General features: G+C 40.7%; 1 protein-coding gene across 1 annotated transcript; it reads right to left on the bottom strand.

Annotated features, from left to right (window-relative positions):
• Positions 1-300: 300 nt before the first annotated feature.
• On the bottom strand, positions 301-20,237 carry zbtb20 (zinc finger and BTB domain containing 20). The gene is made up of 4 exons (XM_034140262.1): positions 20,013-20,237; positions 5,261-5,403; positions 2,387-3,904; positions 301-897 (listed from the first exon to the last, which is right to left on the bottom strand). The coding sequence occupies exons 3-4, from the start codon at positions 3,882-3,884 to the stop codon at positions 368-370; spliced, it is 2,028 nt and encodes a 675-aa protein (XP_033996153.1). The 5' UTR covers positions 3,885-3,904; positions 5,261-5,403; positions 20,013-20,237; the 3' UTR covers positions 301-367.
• Between the last annotated feature and the right edge of the window lie 724 nt (positions 20,238-20,961).

Raw genomic sequence — 20,961 nt, 5'->3', positions numbered from 1 at the left:
CCAACATGTACGCACACGTATATCCATTCAGACACATCTACTCTAAAGGTGTGTTTGTGTGTATGTGTTTCTTTCGTAGGCCTTTCGGTAGTGTTCAACACATAAATCAGTATTTTAGGAAAGCATACATTTAGAGGCCTGTAGTTAGGATCCATCCAGTAGATCAATATCAAACTACTAAGCCTTAAGGCCACCATCTTTTTTTTCTTTTAGAATAACAGAAAAAAACAAAAAAAAGATTTTTTTTTTGGGAAACTTAATGTGCCAGTGTCTATACTCATTACTCTTCATACCTCAAAATAAGAAAAGGAAAATCTAGTGCCATTTTATTTGTCATTCTTTTTGAAAGAAGTTTATCTATTAGTACTTATCCATCGGAGACATGCATTCGCATGTGGTCATTGAAGTGCTCCATTTGGTCGAACTTGGCAGGGCAGACGGAGCACACGTAGGTGGTCCCTTCTTGGCAGCTGGCTTCTGCCGCTACACCCACTCCTGTTCCAACCCCAGCCCCAACTCCAGCACCTGCGCTCACCGGCATGGCGAGGGCCATCACTCCTGCCCCCGGCTCAGGGACCGCCAGAGGCATGGGGATGGAGACGGGCCCCGGGGTGCCTACGGCTCCTGACATGATGGCGCTGCCTGTGCTGTGCAGGGCCATGTGGCGCTCCAGCAGGGTCTTGTGTGAGAACTTCTTCTTGCAGATGTAGCACTCATAGGACTTCTCTCCACGGTGCAGCCGCATGTGGACGTTGAGAGAGCTCTTCTGGGTGAAGCGCTTGCTGCAGATGCTGCACTGGTAGGCCCGCACCCCTGTGTGTGTCACCATGTGTTTGATTAAGTAATCCTTCAGGGAGAACGAGCGCCAGCAGATGCTGCACTGATGAGGCTTCTCACCTGGATGTACATGCAAGACAAGGCATTTAGGGGAAAAAGAAGAGACATATTTTGAGGATTAGGTTTACAAAATATGGAACACTTGACGCCTGAAGCCAGTTACTTTTCCAGTACAGGAACATACCTCAGGCTAGAATTATTTAAACTTGCATTAACATTGTTATGTTAGTGCTTCCACTATGTGTTGTATGCTACAGCTTTGTGAGAAAAGGGTTCCTTTAATGAAGCTCTGATGCAGTTATTGGCAACATGTACGCATTTATATTTATGGAAAGTAAAAAATGATGCAATGACTTTACAGACACAGAAAGATAAAGTTAAGAGGAGGAATTTGAAAGCACAGAATAATGTTCATTCCAATTTGAGAGCAAATCATTTCTCCATCTATTTGGTATTTTTGTCAATTTGTTCAGGCGTAGGCTCATATTTGTGACAGCATTGGCTGTAAAATATTAACATTTGAATAATTCGGTAAACCTAACAGGTAGAGGAAGAGACTGATAAAACTGTGAATAGGCAATTTGTATCATGCAAGTTAATGAAGTCCTGTGAATCTACTGTTTGCTGCGGCACTGAGTGAATTAATGTACCTACTTGTTTCAATTTAATGAAGCCAATGATTAATACTCTTACTTTTCTACTTTTGAACTGAAATAAAAACTATTTATGTTGTATTAAATACTCAGTTTATTCTAGGGACAGCCATACAATATTATGGTTAATCATACAGACGTTGTGTTCCTTTTTGAAACATATTTTTTATAAGATAGAGTAAAGGTAATTATCTTTTGATTACCATGAGACATTCAGATTATTCTCTGCTCTGCACAACTGTGTGAGTCAAACTGGGACATTTTGTTTGAAATAGCCGTCAAAGGACAAGCAATGGTTTCTAATGAATAATAATGGCTTTTTGAGCAGGCAATTTTTCTGAGATATTCTAATTATATGACATCTAATTCTTGCTATGTGGGATGATGATTTCTATAGTTTATGATGGATAAGGCTGTCAGTGCAGGAGTGCACAGTGTAATGATGTGCTGCATGAGCAATCTACTGGCACTGGAAATTAGATCAAAATGTTAACAAAGTCAACAGTTTTTGTACTTTTCCAGTATGGAATCACAGCTAACATACCTACTATACAATGTGTTTTAACAGTATACACTAGGTATTCATTTAGTGTGATCGAGTACAAGCCTCGGTACACACATAATATTCACTGTGTTAAAATGACACAGCCCTATTGCAAAAAACAAATCGAAATCAAATCCTTTTTCTCTAAAATTGTTTTGTATTATGATTAGGAAACATTATATCTTTCACAATCAGAGTATTTGAATCAGTTTTTTTAAATAACACCTCTGATATATCTATTTTCCAAGTATTTCTGCAACTACAACCTACATTAACAATGGTTAACACAAACATTAAATTAAACCTATTAACATTGAAAAAGCATTGCTACAAATAAGACTTTTGGACTCACCAGTATGGACAAACATGTGTTTGACGAAGTTCTGTTTGGCAGTAAAGGTTTTACTGCAGAGACTGCATTCATAGGGCCTCTTTTCCCCCGGACCTCCTGCGACCTGTTGCTGCTGACTTGGCGAATGCTGTACCGACATGGGGTGCGGGAATGATGGCATTGCAGGAGGCGGCACGGTCACAAACTGGGATTGCTGCTGGCCGGGAAGGTAAAGGAAAGGCTTGTTGTCTCTCTGCGGCTGTGTAGGAAAGAGTGTGGGCAGGAAGGAGTTTCCAGCGGGGCCCATCACTTGGGAATTGCTGGTCACGGTGAGCGGCATCCTCAGGTTGCTGGTGTGTGATTCTGCCGTGCGCATGTAGTGCGGGGCACCTGTCAGGGGCATGACTGAGTTTGGCAGGGGCTGCATCATGCTACTGTCACTAGTGCTGTGGGATGTGTCCCCGTCCTCCGGGTCTTGCACTTGCTCCGGGGACGAGTCGTTGACCTCTATATGCACCGGACCCCCCTCATCTTGGTGGCCGTCCCCAACCCCTTCTCGGGTGAAGCCCAGGTATGGCTGCTGCTCCATAGCATCTGGCTCAGTGCTGATGGAGGAGCTCACCCCTGAGTCAAAACTTTCAACCTTGGATTCACTCTCCACACCCTCAGTATGATCAGTGTCGTCGTGGCAGTCCACCATAGTGTCGTAGCAGCTGTACTCGTCGTCGGCCTCCTGCTTTATGTGCACCCCTCCTGTTTGAATGCGTACCGGTCGGGGCTGCTTGCGGCAGTGGGTGGACTCGGCTGTGGAGATGAAGCGGCCCACCTGCTGAGATCTCTCCTGGATGCGGTTCATCCAGGGCGGGTCTTGAGATTGCTGGTTCTTCTGAGTGCTGAGGGTCGGATCGTAGTTTGTCGACATGGGGTTAATGTACAGGGAGCGCTCGCGTTTGCCGTTCTGCTGAGTGAGGACGGGGTAGGAGTACAGTGATGTGTATGCACGGTCCATGCTTTGTGATGTTGTTTGCATATAACCTGACTCTGCGTCGCTGCTGGGCCCAGAGGTGCCAGACTCTGGCGTGCCACGGGGTGTTTCCTGACCAGAGTCTCCCGGTATGATGGGGAACCCCCCCGGCCCAGCCAGGCCCACATTCTGGGACACGATGCGAGTGCACTCATCGATGACGGTCTTGATCTGTAGGATGCTGGCAGCAGTGAGGATCTGCAGGGCCTCTGACTGAGACACCCGCAGGATCCCACTGTACATAAAGTCAATCAGCTTCTGGATCGACTGCACTGAGACCACCGAAGGGATCTCAATGTCGCTGTAGCCCAAGAGCAGCTTGTCCTGAAAGAAGGGGCTTCCAGCAGCCAGCACGCACCGGTGAGCTCGCAGCATACTTCCATGGATCCGAACAGTCACGTCACAGAAGTGCCCACGGTTGCGCTGCTCATTGAGGGTCTCAAGTACAGAATTGCTGAAGTTGTGGAGATTGATGTTATGAATGCGCTCGGTCATCCCCTTGCAACTGATGTCACCTGCAGGCGGGAAGCAACACACCGGACTTAAAAACTCTGACACACACTTAAATCATTATTCACTGCATTACACACACTGGTATTCCTATCATGAGGTTTTTACAAAAATATTATTTTGCCTCATGTATTATAACAATATATTTACATATTTGGTTTCAAGTAAGACAAATATATGAGAAATAGAATTGTGTAGTCAAATAAATAAATTCACACTATGTGAGAGAACAGAATGTTCATAAGTAAAAGAAAAAGGGTTGTATTTTAGAAAACAACCATGAGTACTATAGTACTATTAACTAATTAATTACCAAATATTATTTGTTGATTAAATATATGATATGTTTTATTGATGTGTATTTTTACAGAGATAAAAGTAAAAACATGATGCAAGTATTATACTTATTTTATTTATTTGAATATTTTTTTCCCCCCATTTAATAATTTAGGGATGAGAGTCAAATCATTTCAACATGTGAGCTAAATGTGTCTCTTGAATCGTGATTTGAACATTAGCCACTGAAAGGGCGAAAGACAATTAAGATGGTTCCCGTGTAATTATTTCCAGTTTCTCTGTCTGTGTGTATTCCTGAATTTCCTCCAACCGCCACTAGGTGGTGCACTGGGCTTAGCTGAGGACAGGCCTCTTTTGTTAGCCATGTGTTCACTGTGATGGCGCTTCCTAACTATCCTAGGAATACAGTAGATGTGACCCGGCTGATCAGTGTGTAAGATAACTCAAGATTTTCCCTCCAGTTAGATGTGAAAAGAAATGAAAATCTAAATCTAAATTACAGAGGTAGTAAGTGTAGGAATTATGTGAATTGTGGGTTCTATAAATGCTGTACAATTAATTTATTCTGCATTTAAACATGCTTGACTTTAATTTAATTAAAGCGGTTGACCTTATTTGAATGATTATTAAACACAGCCCTTTTCTTGAATGTCCTCATAATGATCTTGGAAACTGTACTTATACATGTTAATGAAACGTTATGGATGCTTTTTACACTATTTCAGTAAGTAACAAATATATTTATAAAAATATAGTGATGTTGAAATGTCAGGATCTACACATAACTATTGTATAAATGGAATACAAACTTGGACACGAAAGATGCCTAATCATTTTGAAACTGTTTTATAATGTGTAGAAATCAATTGAATGATGGTATTAACAATAAAACCCTGCTTTAGAGTAACAGATGTGTCCATCCAAATGAAAAGGAGTTTACCTCAAATGAACTGCATAAGCAGTGTTATAGCTTTAGCACAGAGTATTAACGCTTGTTCCCAGCTTAGTTATTTATAACATACATGTAAAGGGAAAAACAAAAGCTGTAGCCTTCCAGTACTCACAGTTAGATGACGTTTGGTTCCAAAGATGCTTGTGGCTGGTGATGAAGTGCGGGTCGAGCTTCAGTTTGCTGGTGGAGATGGCTGATCAGAGGCCGGGCGCTAGGCAAGGCTGTCAGTCCTCTCTGTCCAAATCATGTGTTTCCCTGCCACAGTGTTTGGAGGGGGGGAGAAAAAAAAGACAAAGACAAATCTTAATGCCACATACTGCCTCGTCGATATTGCCACTCCCTTAATGAACCGGGAGCCGAAGTAACACAAATATCTTCCACAGACACGCTGCAACAGATGTGTGAAGACTTTTCAAAGCAAGACAAATGGACGTTCCTGTGAGCACATGGCCGCCAATTACAAATTGAGTTTGCAAATCATTTTGGTATTACAGCCAGTCGGTTTCTCAGCAGTTATCTGAGCCGCCGGGCAACAGAACCACACCCTTCCAAAGATCTAAATTCCAACATTTTGCCAGATTAAATATTTCAGAAAAGGTCTCAGCCACACTCAGAGTGTTTGTGAGTGTGTGAGTGTGTGAGTGTGTGTTCTTTATCAATTTCAGATCCACATAATACTAAACAAGACAATGTCTAATACAGACGTAGAGCAGACGTTAGAAGTTGTAATAATAGTAGAATAAGTCAGATATTAAACACACAAAGGCACTCATTCAAAAACACAAGACAGGCATTCAACAACGTTTAGCATGTGATGAGCTGGATGTGTATCGTAATATTATGCCAAGGTTTGACCTCAAAAGTAGAAACAACATTTTTGTAAAACCGACCAAATTAAAGCCACAAACACTGATATAATTTAGGTTCAGGAAAGCTATACAAATGAAATACATTGAACCCATGAAAAATGCCCCTACAATTCTCATTAGTCTCACGCTCGTTAAAGTGCCTTCCAATATTTCAACCCCATAGCTTTTAAAGTATGTTGAAATCACTCTGTGTATCAGGAGGTGGGAATGTATCACTCATTGGCGTTTGTATCGTAATCACAATTGCGATCTGAACTCTCTTTTTTTTTGGGTGAAAAATGTTACATAGATGTCACGCTGGCTACAACAGGGACATCAAGTGCTCTCTGTGAAATGCCAAAAACAACAGTGTGTTGCTGAATGAACAGAACAGGGCTAGGGATTGACCAGACCTCCATAATGTTGACACATTATTCTTTTACGAGAGTGCTTTCAAACACACCTCCCGCTTTGAGACACTGAGGTGAAATCTACAAATGCAAAGCATGTGATTTTAGGCAAGTGACCTCTGGGTTTTTCCCACAGAGGTATGAAAGTATCAAAATGGTGAAATAATACGAGGATTTTTATCCTTGGTTATGTACGGAAGAGCAGAATCTTTGAAAGAAAAAAACAAATCTGAGGGGTTAGAGTTTCAAATCTGAAACGGCTGTCCACAGGCCCCACTTTGAGAAGTACTGCGGCCAGAGAGATGTGTTCGTGTTTTCTTGAAATACCCTCGTTAAATCTGATGATTAGATATAGACAAGTAGTAGCGTGTTTAGCAGGGAGATCACTCGATACTGAGTTGTACTATTCTCTGGCACTAACACACACACACAAACACACAAACTGGTTAGTTTTTCCGTCTCGGCAAGGACAGAAAATATATTTTACAGTGAAACCCTTAACCCCTAAATCTAAATGTTAACTTTTTTCTAACCTTAGCTCTAAATGGTAACTGTAACCTCTAGCCCTTTTACACAAACTAACCGTTCTAATACCTAACTTAAAAACTCGATCAGCCAAAAGCATAAACCCTTCTGTAGGAGTAACCCTTTCCTTAACCCAACCGCTTTCACTGAGATATTTAAAAATGTACTTAGACAACCGTAAAACAAATATCAGGTAAGTCCTGCTCTTTAGAGAACAGCACACATACACACGAGCCAAAATGCTTGAATCCATAACGTTAGCAAATATTTGACCTTTAGTATTTTCCAGCAGTGGTTAGCTTGAGATGTAACTGTATTTCTGATGCCACAGGCCTTTTTTGTGTGTGTTCTCTTCGACAATGCAAACATGTATGTTCCCTCTGTGGCTTCCCTGGACCATCCAGACATGTAAATCCACCTGCCTGAGGGGTAAAGTGAGGTGAATGCTGGCAACAAAGGAGTAGGCCAAGGGAAGCAGGCTTCAGTTGCCCAGACTGCCACTCACAACAGTGATTCCATTTTAGCCGTGACACAGTGGGTGAGCAGCAGCCAGCGCCTACCTGCAGTGAATTCTAATCAGCCCAGGGGTCTGTCTCCCTCCCCTCCCTCCCCCCCCTTCCTACCGCCCTCCCTCCTGTACCCTGCCTTGGACTAAAGGGGCTGATGATCCTTCAAAATTAATTAGATCCTTGTAGGAGGCAGCCATTTTCTTTCACTTCCTAACGCTCCAGCACAAGACTCATTTTCACGTTCAACTAAATGCGGGGTGTGTGTTTTCCCTCCTGGTATCGATCTCTTTCTCTGTGTGCCTCTACCTGTTTCCTGTTTCATCACGTTGAAACTCTCTCGCCCCGTCTTTTCTTCCATCTGTCTGTCTCTCTGTCTGTGCCCCCTCCTCTTCCTCCCTCCCTTATGAACCTTCCCCAAACACCCTCCGCCCCTCTCTGGCTGCCTCTCCATGCTCCCAGCTCTGTGTCTGCCTCTGTGGAGTTTGCTGTCAATAAATCCCCAGAGGTCAGTTTGTCTGCTGGAAATCAGACACAATGCTTCAGACCGCCAGTGCAATGCATGCTCTGCTGCTGCCGCCACAACAAAGACTGAGGAGGGGTGGAGGCTGGGGAAGAGGGGGGCAACAAAAAAAAAAAGAAAAGAGGAGAAGGAGGAGGAAAAAGAAAAAAAAAGAAGACGGGGAGATGAGGGTTGCAACTTCACCAGCCAGACTCCAGGTTAATCAGCTGCCTGTATTAGGTGACAAGTGCATGAAATACGCTGCATCGAATTGGACATTAGTTAATCAAGGGGGGGGTGTGGGGGGGGGGATACAATTGTGAGGATGGGGGATGGGTTGAGAACAGACATAAGAGGCGTGCTTATGAAAGGAACAGTATCCGCCATGTGAATAATATACATCCTGAATATGCAAATTCTGCTTACAATACACACTACAGGCATATATTCAAGGCTCTTGATACATTTAAATCTGGAGACAAAAGGGCCACGGGGCATTGTGCAAAAGCTCGTGTCCATGCATGTGCATACAGTACCGACTTGAATGTGATGCAGAGCTGCACTTATCAACAGTGTTTTGTGCCTCACCTAATTAATAGTAATTTATGAGTTTGTTTGAAATCTCTGCTTAACGCTGTCCAACATTGTAATTATTAATTTCAATCATCCATTGAGTCCATATGCATTAGCATATAAACTACCAGAAATTATGCTTTAATAGTATGGTCTGGATATGTGATTTAATGTCATTTAGTCGATCATTTTCAAATGTAGCGAGCACACTGGGAGATTTTAAATGTTCAAGTGTCGTTCTAACAAGTGATAATTCAAGGTGTGTTCAATAGACACCGGATGTTCATTTCACTCTTCTGACAGAACAATTTACAACTCAATGTATTCTGTCACCGTCTCAAACTTTTCGGAAAAAATACATTTAATTAAATATCAGCTAATGCTGTTGTGTGTGTTGGCTCATTTTGATCGGCACGATTAAAAAATAATCTTTTAGGTAACTGAATATTCATCTCCGCCCAACAATGTGTTGGATGATTAAATCAGAGTCATTTAGAGTGCCGTCGTGTCTCTTATTACAGTCGAGTGTACGTCTATAATGTTAGGAAGCAATTAACAGGTAGGTAACTAATCACACACACACTTCGGCAGAAAACACCTCACAGGCTCAAAATGTAATTGATTTGCCTTTATAGCAGTAACAACAAATCTCAATAAGCACGTAGGCCGTTGACAAGTTGAGCCAAGATTCTTTACACATTTTTTTTCTTCCTTTTCCTTTGACTGAAATTGTATGGTGTAACAAAACATCCGCAATGAAATATTTTTTAAATGTGTCTAAATCTCTGACGATAATTATAACACGTCTGAATTACATTAGAACAGGGTGTTGTCCTAACAAATTTCGACATGAAACGTCTTCCTGTACTTTGAACCGGCTCTTCACCTACAACGCAGAACAGGCCAATGTTTCTCCCCTCCTGACCAAATATCCAATATAACCAGCGAGAACAGTTTAAACTATGCAAACACTTGAACAAAATATCCCAATCACTGATTTTCTTTTGTTTCAAATGCTCTTGGTGAAAGCATTTTGAAGTAGTTATTACGGAGTTCCAGGGTAATGTTATGGCCTTGACTATGGAAATTGAATAACTTTATAATAACTTATTATTTTCATACATGTGCACTGTGCATTAACTCGAACTGTTGCTTACTGTTTTATAGTCCCCATAAATGTAATCTAACATTTCACGTTTAGTTCCACTGCCACTAAAATGTCTCAAATAGCACAGCAGATCAATGTGATAACACATGCAGTCCAAATGAATCTCAGTGTGACAGGATGTGCGGCTTTCAAATTAATTCCTCCAGCAAACAAAAAACAACACACACTACAACGACATTACACAAATAAAAGACAGTTTAAACACTTTTTGACAGGACAGCTTGTTCAACTTCAAATTTACTGTCAAAAAACACACCCACCGCCACCCGTTATCCATAGCAGATCCTTTGTTTATTTACAGATGGGAGGATAATCTACATCTAATATACTTTATTCAGGCGCGCAAACATTCAGGAATTAGTGCTATAGCCTATCAGTGAATGTTCCACACTGTGTTTCATGAAGTTTCCAAAAAAGAGCAAAGAGGGCAAAAAAACAAACAGCCACTGTTGGCTTTAGGCCATAGAAATGATAAAGACTGTATTTCACTTTGGTGAGCTTTCAAGAAAAATCTCAGAGCTGGCAAATGGCTGTGCTTTTGTTAATGAGCATTTGACCAAAAAGAACCATCTGACTACTCATATGATAGTTTCCAAAACACCTCCAACCCCCGAAGCAGATAATGCTAAATTCAAGAGTTATCAATTAGGCACAAGTGTCCACAGCAACTGCCTCTCTACACCTACTAGACACGTCGAGAACATTTTGCCTCTCCAAAAAAGGACCTCCCGGGCCATCGAGAGGTCTTCATGAAGCAAAGATTCATCATTCTCTATTACTAGTATTTCATGATAAAGGGAAGTTAATTCAATATGTCTGGAAGAAGAAAACTCTTATCATGTCCATATGGCTATGCCTGGACGGTGCACATGCAAGCAAAGTAAGTATACACGTCAATGTGTAGTATTGAGAGGAGGTATACTTTTGTATCTCTTACAAGAACAAAGTGTCTTGTGATTTTATGTCCTTGGGAGATAAAAAAAAAAGGACAAAGATACATTGTGCTGAATTATGAGACGATAGTGTGGGATCGGTTCTTTCAAGCAATACAGTTCATACAGAGTACAGCACAGCTTTCAGATGTGTTGAGTTTAAGTGTGTCACTATGATGTGAATAGCATATTTAACCTGAATATCTTTGGACAAGACCAGACGATTAGAGAAATCACAATGGACTCTGATCACCTGTGATGGACTTATTTAACTATTTTCCAACAATTTATAGACAAAATAATAGACAGATTAATCAATCATTAAAATAATAGTTAGTTGCTATGAGACGCTACAGATACGAAACAGAGTACACAATCTCACAGGTACAGTATTTAGAAGTTGTTCAGGAAACCAAAGAAAATGGTGTTCGCTCACAAGCTATAGGCTGAGTTTCATAAACAACACTTATAGGGTTATCATAAAGGTGTTCTCACACAGTGTGTATAAATATGTGTGGGTGTGCCTGAGAGTGTGTGTGTTAGGGTTAGGTAACATGTGGCAAGGTGGTTAGGTGACATTCACTCTTATGAAATGTTCGAGATGGGTGATGGTAATAATAATAAAAAAAGATTTACACGCATTTGACAATATGGTTTGTACTGCTGCCTTACAAAATTGGACATGAGCCAGATTCGCATTTAAAAAATCGGATTAATACTTTCCCATTTGTGAATGTGATTGTGATGAAAACTATACTTTAACAAAATGCACGAGGGTGCTTTAAGCAGTTCAGCGCAGCCCAGCACTATTAGTTAGCCAATCTGTGCTTCAAAGGTCAGCAAGCTAACCTCTCTCCAACATGTTAATGTGACGACATGTTAACAGATCGACCCGCTGCCAAATTGTTACCAGGCGGCTTGTTAACGATGCATAAGCAAAGAAAACGGTGAAAATGGACTTTGCAAAAAGGTTTTATGATGAATTCTTCCGCCTGTAGCTACGGCAACTACAATACACATGCCATCAGGCTGACATAAAAGTGAGTCAATATTCAGATAACGATATTTCTAACATACTGTGTCGTCAACTACACATTTTGCTCATTATGCAAACAAGATATACAATCCAGATGACTTTTTACCAAACATGCCGTGCTTATTTTCAGCCTTATGGGTTACTAGCACTTGTTAGAGTATTTATAGTTTGGCAAGCTGTTGTGTTGGAAATACAGATTATATATGTCTTGTCAGGTCATTTGACATATGACCCATCTAAAAGTGTAATGCTGACAGAGTGAAACACAATCAAACCACATGAGTGGCCTATACACCCTGTCACTAAGCACTAGCACCGCTGATCCAGTGGCAGTGAAAAGTTAGTTATAATGACTTAAACATACAGCACTGCAGTTGGAAATTAACAAATGTTGGCACAAAGCTAAGGTATTCTGTTAATCCAATGGGGAGTGGGTGCAATATAACTACATTAGGAAACTTTATACAACAATACTGTGTTGCAAGACAAACCTGTGATGCAAGCCAACCTAAGAATTTCCCAAGAAATGAGGGAAAGGCCAAGAACTCAAGATTTCACCCTGCTTAGTAACGTGTCATCAGCCTTCTAGTTAAGAAAACATCAAAAAAAGGAAGAATAGAGATGTTCTCTAGAAATCTTATCCGATTGAAATGTTTTCAATGTACAGTACAAGGCACTGAACAGCCCCATGAAGAAAAACGTGTTGCAATAAGAACAATAAGGACAGTAAAGTATCAGCTAACATAGGCATTCATAACAGGTTAAGTCACCATTAGCTATAAACAACACTGGAGCTGTTACTCACTACAGGTAAAGCATTCATGTACTATTTTGCCAACAAGCAGCCATAAATGTAAAAGTTAGATTATAAAGTTGCAATGAATAATCCATGATTATGAGCTTCATCTGAGCCATATTTATGAATATTGAGTTGTTCATTAACAGTATTTATTGCGTGCTAGTGTAACACTAAACATAAAAAAAGCGAAATGGTTCGTTGACATTTTAGCAATATTTCAAAATGACACTGTCTGATTTTTTATATTATTTAAGACTGTGCTTGGTTGTGTAAAATCCTGTGATGAATACGTTTTGCAGGCAGGTTTTGTCATGGGCACACCTCTTTATACTAGCCACTGATCCCTGGAATGACTGTGGGGGGAAACTATGTTGCTGTGTGGTTACACTACTTCTATAGCAAGTTGTAACCACACATTTTCATTGATCTGTTGTCCTTTTCTCTGTTGCAAAGACATACACTGTGCTATTAAAGTGACGCATGCAGTATATTTATCATGGAAGCTACTACTTGCTCTTTTTTTTCAGCAGTTTTCACACTTCCTGATATGATTAGATGTTGGTGTGGCAAAGGGTGTCCTCTCTGATGTGTGTACGGAAAGCAGAGTCACTATAGAGTCAACTACCAGGCAGCACAAAGCAGATAGATAACACCGCCGTTTATGATAATCATCTGGCCTTTTGGCCTTGATAATGCATATGACTTGCTGGTCGGGGTGGGCTCTTTGAATGCAGCAGAATTACTATCTGTGATGGTAACAATCTATAGCCCATAAGCCCTAGAGTGAAACCTAAGCTCATCAGCTGTTTCTGGTAACATTGCTATAAAAATCATGCCACATGGCTGCTGTGCTACTTCTCTGTCATTAATAGTGTCCTTGTTAGTCCAAGAGCTGAAGGACGGTTTTTTGCAACAGGGGTTTTAATGTTGAGTAAAGGTTTTGAATGACTACCTCCTGTTACCTCTTTGAGTGTGTGTTTGTCTGTGTGTGACCTGACCACATTATGCCCTGCCTTCCCATAAATGCATGTTGGGATACATTCAAATAACCCTTAAAAGAGCTAAGAATGAAATAATATTCAGCTAATTAATCATCGTTGAAATACTAGCCAGGTGCCTACTGCAGTGAAAGACCACAAAAGACATTTTATCTAAAAAAGCATTCATGTCAGTTAATCTATTCAAATACATTATAAAAGAAAATAGGCTCAATGAAAGTTTACATAGCAACTGCCACAAGGTATTTTACTCTCGGTTTTATTCTGAATGCCATCGGTGCCCACTACTTCAACATTGATGTATTAACCATTCAAACATGGACACATGGAGTTCGTTTGCAGTGAAAACGTTTTGCAGGTGTTCCGAGCCAGTTGATTTCACCAGAACAAACTGAATCCATTTTAAACTTGTTGTGAAACAAGCCCGGTGACTTTGGAAAAACTGAAACCGGAAATTTGTTTTGCCAATTGTTTGTTGTTGAACAGGTTGAACGCTGTGTTTCCTCACGTACAGTAACTGTTGTAAATCAACCATAACCCAAAACACTCATTTATTCCTAATAAGCGGTTAGTAAAAATTAATTATAATTTCCAGTATGATGGAGTTTTCAGGGTAATAAACAAGGTGGACAGTATCAGAGGAGAATTGTTTTGACCTTTTTTATAATAAAAATGCATATTTAAACAGAAAATAAATAAGAAAACAAACGTTTGTTAAAACAATTTCTTTCAAAATACAAAATTCCAGTTATGTTTCTCTGCCAGGTTAAATAAACAACAATGAATTATTTAAATAAACAAATAACTAACCTAACACTAATACAAATATTGAGTAAATAAGTTTCCCCATTGCACACTGCATGCCGATGTACCATGAGAGCGACTTGTTGGCTGCTGTTGGTGCTGTTTACTGGCACGAGGCTTATAAAGTCTTCCGGAAGCCAAGATTAAGGCAGAGAATACACAGCACTCATTCTGTGTAAAATAGGTTAAAACAGTTACTAAAGACCCTGTTACTTTTCTTATATTCTTAAACCCTCTTAAGATCCTCCCCCCCCCCCCCCTTCAACTAGGCAGTGATCTCACCGTGACTTGTAGGAAACCATATGGGTAGCAGGGTGAGCTGAGGACACACATGCAGCTTGGCAAACATACAACTTGGCTATTAGAATCCAGGATACATTTTTCACATCAGTTGAATGCCTGGGCCTGCGTGTGTGTTTAAAGAGAGGGAATACAAATTAAGTTTTAAACGCTTCCGTCATGTTTTAAAAAAAAGAAGGTGGTGTAAATAGGATTCAAAATTACATTGTGAAAACATGTTGCATACATCTAAAAAATAAAAAAAACACTTGTGTACAGTACGTGTTGTCTTCAAGTTTTCAATTGGTTCCATGCCTTTTAATGACATTTTTAAAACCAGCTGGGTAAAATACAAAAGAGTCTGTTACAGTTTTAGCAAAGGTTATGGTAACACATGGTTGCACCCACAACTGGATGGTGTTTGTACTGTATGTACAACATTTTATTATATTTGTTTAAGTCCATTAAGTCTGGTGCTGCACCAAATGTATGCGTAAACATAAAAGTAAAAAACAAAAGGCTTATCCTGGGGCAAGTGTGTATTGAACTCCTCCATGTGGGATGTTCATTTTGTATTAATATATACAATATGTTGAAAATATCAAACACTCAATCCTAAACTAATGTTGCATTTGCCATGAATCCTTAAGCAAAGGTTATTACATGTGTTTGGCAAGTCTTTCTAAGGTTTTAAAGCCGAACAAAAGCTTCCTGACAACAGCATTGCACATTCGCACATACTAATTCAGTATCAATGTGTGCTTTCACCAAGCATTCCTGTGATACTTGCAGGGAGGGGAGATTCCAAACAAAAGTCCTTGAAAACGGAAAGACATGCCTTAAAGTTTTACGGTTTTACGCACACTGCATGCTCTGAAAGGGATTAGGTACCGAGTGTTGTTTTATAAAAGTAATTTTCCATGGCCAGTCTTTCAGAATCTTTCTGCCAATTTGTAAAAAAAACAGGGTGTCTGTAAATAAATCATGATCAATGCTTACAATTTAAGCAATTGTGTACAAAAGTGTCCTGTAGCTGTCATTAAAGTATTTTTTAATATAATGTGTGCATTAAATATAAATGACCTAGTTTATTCAAAAATCTTTTTATCTGAAAATTGATCATGAATAAACAAGATATATTTTCCGTCCCCTAAAACAAGGCACATGATTTTCCAGCCTTGCCTTATAGCTGGAAGGAATCACCATAACTCCTGGTAACAGCATTTCTGTGTTGCATAACGCAGCTGAAGGGGAAATTATCTCCTTAATTACAAAGGCAAAGGATTCTCAATAGGTTTTGCAATTGTGTTATTAGTATTTTCAGGAATAAGAAAATTATAATAATGTGAAGAGAAGCGTGTTATGTGTGAAAAAGGTGCTTTGTGGGTAGACGGATGTAAGCCAGTTAGCCAGGAGGCAGCTAGCCTGCCAAATCATTTCTAGTTCGCAAAAAATCCACCAAGGTGGAGTTAATTATTTTCTATTTTACTGTTATCAAAAAGATTCAGGAAAATGAATACACTATTATTATAATAAGATACAAGTTTTCTGGAGCTTCGTGTTAGCTGAGTTTTTTAGGGTTGTCATGGTAACCAGGGACTCAAATGTAGTTGTAAAGCTCCAGTTGCTGTAAAACAGAAGTCTTTACAATCAACATGAGGTGAGAAACTTTATACGTTCTTCATAAATAAAAGCGAATCTTTACCATTAAAGTCTGTGAAAGGCTACTCTGAAGTCAATTATAAGACTTCACATGAACACATTGCACCTGAAAACAGTCTCAGTTGGCAATCACATCAAAGATTAGTTTGGCTCCATGGGGGAACCAGAATTATACAGGAAGTAAAAAGGGAGGGAAAAGGATAAACACCGCCTGAGACAAAAAGGCCAAGCAGTTAACAAGCACTGTGACATTCTGGATGCAATCCACAAAGTGGCTCGTTATATCGATGGATCTCTACTGCATTCCCAAAATGGCTGCCAAATATGTTCAACTGGGCTAGACAAAGTGCCAGGATGGACTCAAGTGCATATTTCTTTTTTACTCTCTTGGTATACCGTGGTGAAATAACCTACTTAGAATTATGAATTGCAATATTATTTCTGTAAAGGTCCAAAGGCGCAATAAGTTATATTATTAAATTTTTATTTAGCCAGTTAATGCACTTTTTTTTCGTCAAATGTACATTTAAATTACATTTAATTTGAATAATATATAAAAAAAATAAAAATGCATCAAACAACATACATATGTAGAAAGAAACATAGAATTAAAAATAATTATTTTATTGACCACTTTTAATAGCTCAGTCTTGTCCTTTCCACTACCTACTGTGTAATGGACAACCAACGGCCCAAAATCTTTTCAAGAGAGTTGTATCAAAAAGAACATAATGAACACATATTTGTACATTTCAATATGTAGGTTATGGGCTGCCAGGATTGCCAGGTAAAAGCCTGGTGAAGCAATAACCAGAAATGTGGTGGTGCCGAGAGCTTCAGAGAGATGTCTCATCTTGCCTATTTGGGCAACAGTTCCTTTGCTGAGCTTAAAAAATTATTTGGAATACTGACCCGCCATCTGTGTGCGTTTACAGTACAAGATGATTGTTATATATCTCTTCCAAATGAGAACTCGTTACATTAGTACAGAATAATGGTTTCTTTACAAATGTTCACTTGAGTAAACCCAAATGATCAGGTGGGAGAAAAGTGTGAAAGATTGACTGAATCAGCTGGAAACACAGGGCACAATTGAATGCTGCAGACACATTTGGTGAGTGTGTTGGTCAATAAGAAATGGCTGAATGTGAAGGGAGGGTGACAAGCTACAGAGGACAAGTGAAGGAGGGTGAAGCCAAAAGAAAATTGGGATTGATTGCTGAGTGTGGATTAACTGAACACCCCCTCCCCTGCCTCCATCTGAGGAGGTCTACAGCGTATCTGCTGGGTCTCCTTCATATAATAATGAGTTTCCTTGGTCTGCAGACATGCTCTTAAATATTCATTAGTCATGGGTGGGTTTTAGCCGTGACACAGAAAGCTGGCAAATGGCGATGGCTCAAACACTGTGAATATTAATGTACATGTGGAATATATACATATAAATACTCATTAGTGACTTAACTGAGATGAAACTGAGCACCTGATACTCTGCACTACAAACACTCCCAACGCACATAATGGCTGTCTCTCCTTCAGCAGCTACTGCACACCTCTGTGCACATAAAACGAGAGTTTTTGACATCAAGCCTTGGTGAGAGCTCACTTGCACATAAGACAAGTACCCTCCAATTCATCAAACCATAAAATGTCCAAAAAAAGAGGCATTACGTTTATGTGGTGTTTCTTTTTTTCTTTTTTTAGATGAAGGGTATTCCATCCAGTTTGTGACAATATCATTTCACCCACATGCACACTGTCAATCAATATGCTCCAGTTCATTGGACAGGTTTATAATCACACCCAGCTGAAAGCTTACATTAAAGTGAAATGTTGGGTTTCTGCTACACCGGGCTGCACGCACAGCTCCTCTCCAAATGTGTCCATTCAGAAAACAAACGATCCAGTGCAGACATCAATTACATAACCGAGCCTATAGGAGTGCAGCCCGTTTACGTTGTGGAAACATATTGTGAATGAAGGCGGAGAGAGGAAGTGATCACAACAAAAGTGAGAAGGGATGAACGTACAATTATGTGGTTAAAAAACAGACACCTACACAAACAGGTGCACATCCACACACTCTACTCCCGCGTGCAGCCTCCCCTGTGCCACCCGGACCGGCCTTCCTGTGTGTGTCTCTCACGTGCACACCTGCAGTGACCACACCAGCCTTTGACATGACCACTGTGTGGACGCAAAGCTGCGCACAACTCCTGCTGTACATCAACCAGAGCCTATATTCATCGTTTAGCGTACGGGTTGTATTGTACGAGCATCAGTGGTGCTTATAATAGACGCAGGAACACGCTGTATTACTCTCTTTATCTGACAAAGCCAAGCGCTTTGGGACAACATCTGTTTGCCACACACACACACGCACGCACACAAACACAAACACACTCTCTGCCCCCTTTTCAGTCACACACACGCACACACTACCGCAGACGCGCACGGATATGGAGCTCAAAAGAACAAGACTGACATGTTGCTCCGGATCAACTCCCCGTGGCCCGTTCTGCGAATTTTAGGCAGCCAGTGCTCCATTTTAAATTGTATTGTTCCGCTAACGCTGAATCTATACACACATTTTAACTTTATCCAAAGCGTGCACTGCTTCTACACTGCCATAATAAGCAAGAGCAAAGGAATCACGAGTTGCCCATGCATATTTTGCAACAAAATGTCCCAAAAGGCATGCGGGAAGCGTCTCTTGCAACTTTAATTACACCAGAGCATGGTCCCATATCTAGGCCACCCTTTACCAAAACATCGCAAACATTTTCTCAAACTGTAGGCCAAGAATAAAAGCGGATTGGGACAATAAAAGAGATCGGTCGTTTTTGGGGAAACATGGCACCAAAAATCCAGACCACAGTCCCTCTGGAATTGGGATCTTTGTGATTTATCCAAGAAACTGAACCTGCAGTATTGTTTTACCTGCAGACACAATGTTAGCCAGCCTTCCCTCGGCCGGCCAAGCATATCTTAATGTAACTCCATCTCATAAATGCCACGCCGTATTGATATTAATTTATTAAAAAAATGTAGGCTAGACATCTGTCTGAGTTTAGGAACCGCTGCTATAATAATGTATTCCACACATCGAAAGCATCTTTCCGACAAGTTCAACAAAGTGGAAATGTATTTAAGAAATAGATTTCTAGTGAGAGTGTGTTGTTCATCGCAATAAGGAAACGCGTTTCCTCTGATTCAAATAACTGACCTAAAAGCCAAATGCGCACGTCGGCTGCCACAGTTGTTCCGGGCTCTCAGAGAGTAAAATGTGAACGAGCAGCCTGCGAGCATCGCTGGGGCTTCGCTGACTGATAGAAACAGACCTGGGAACACACTTTGCCCACAGTATTGTTCTCAAGTGTCCCCAGCTCGGCTCGGGGGCAAATCCGAAAGTAAAGGGCTAAAGGTAAAGGGGCATGTTGAGAATAATGACAGATGGGGAAACTTGCGTCATGCCAGGGCAGCGCGTTTTCCTACTCGAACATAAACGAACAACAAAACAGCCAAAACTGAGCCCCGAACATGAGGGACTCGTTGCACTTCATTTGCTACGCTGGCGTCACATTTATTGAATGTCTGAGATCCTCTAAAGAATGAAGTTTCCGATTATGTGGAGCTTAATATTTGGTTGAAGCTAGCCACAACTACATGGAAGTCAGTGGTATTTCATGCACATCACCCTAAAGTCATCGAGCATGTTTTAATCTCTCACACAGGACCTTTCTCTAATTTATCCACTGTAATAAAAGCGATATACATATTGTAAAAGACCCATCCCTTTTCCTACTTTTCCCAATTTCTTACCTGCACTTCGAAGCTCGTTTAAAAAGTGGCGACAGCGTTTCCACAGCTCCCCCTGTTTCCCCCGACGAAGCGCGTATAGTTTGTTTTTAATATGTTCCTTTACTTTGTTTCATTTCTCACTTCCATCTTCTTTTCATCTCATCAATAAACACACGCTGCAGCCTACCTTCATAGAGCAGCTCGGTTCAAGTGTGCCCTCCCATTTTTTAACTATACATCGAGCACTTTGAGGGGTGGCTGTGGAGGAGGAGGAGGAGGGGGGGCAGGCAGGCACGCCTTTTCACTTAAAGCTGCTATTGGAAGAACAGTGCACTGTCTTGGGTTGGATCAGAAATCCGTCAACATTAGTGTGCCCCAATCACAGGGATCACAGTGGGACGGTGGAACCGGCTCCATAATGGCTCTCTGGAAAGTAGTGGGAGTTATAGTAATAGTAGTTGTAGTAATAGTAGTTTTCCTCCCCTATTTCGAGGTGTTGAGGTTTGCTGCTGCCTGAGCTACAACGAGGCAGTTTCATAAATGAAAGTCATGATGCATAACGAAACCTGTAATGGATGAGGTTTACAGGGCTGTTGCACCACAGACAGATTGTACCTATAAACCTCACCATTTGATGCTATATCTGTCTTTTATGTTACTGTGCTGGCTCCAAAGCTTGCTGCTTTCGGATATCATCGTTCACAATTGTGAATGAATTCAAATCTCTCCCCAGTGTGGATCAGAGGACAGGGGAATTGTCAGTTATGTGTCCATCATGCTTCTGAACTTTGCATTGGTCGCTGCCTCTGCCAGTACAGTGAGCCAGCTGCGCCGCGGCTTCCTATTGGACAGTGGCGCCGTCAATCATTTCCGCCACCAACAAGCTAGATTGTCTGCTGTGTCTTCTACTTTCTACGCATTTCTATTTTCTCATTTATTTATTTTTTAACGTCCCGAGCTGACCTCGAGT

Source organism: Trematomus bernacchii, unplaced genomic scaffold (assembly GCF_902827165.1).
Source record: "Trematomus bernacchii unplaced genomic scaffold, fTreBer1.1, whole genome shotgun sequence".
In the NCBI taxonomy this organism is placed as follows: domain Eukaryota; kingdom Metazoa; phylum Chordata; class Actinopteri; order Perciformes; family Nototheniidae; genus Trematomus; species Trematomus bernacchii.
The sequence above is the reverse complement of the archived record's forward strand: the minus strand, read 5'-3'. Positions and strand labels throughout refer to the sequence as shown.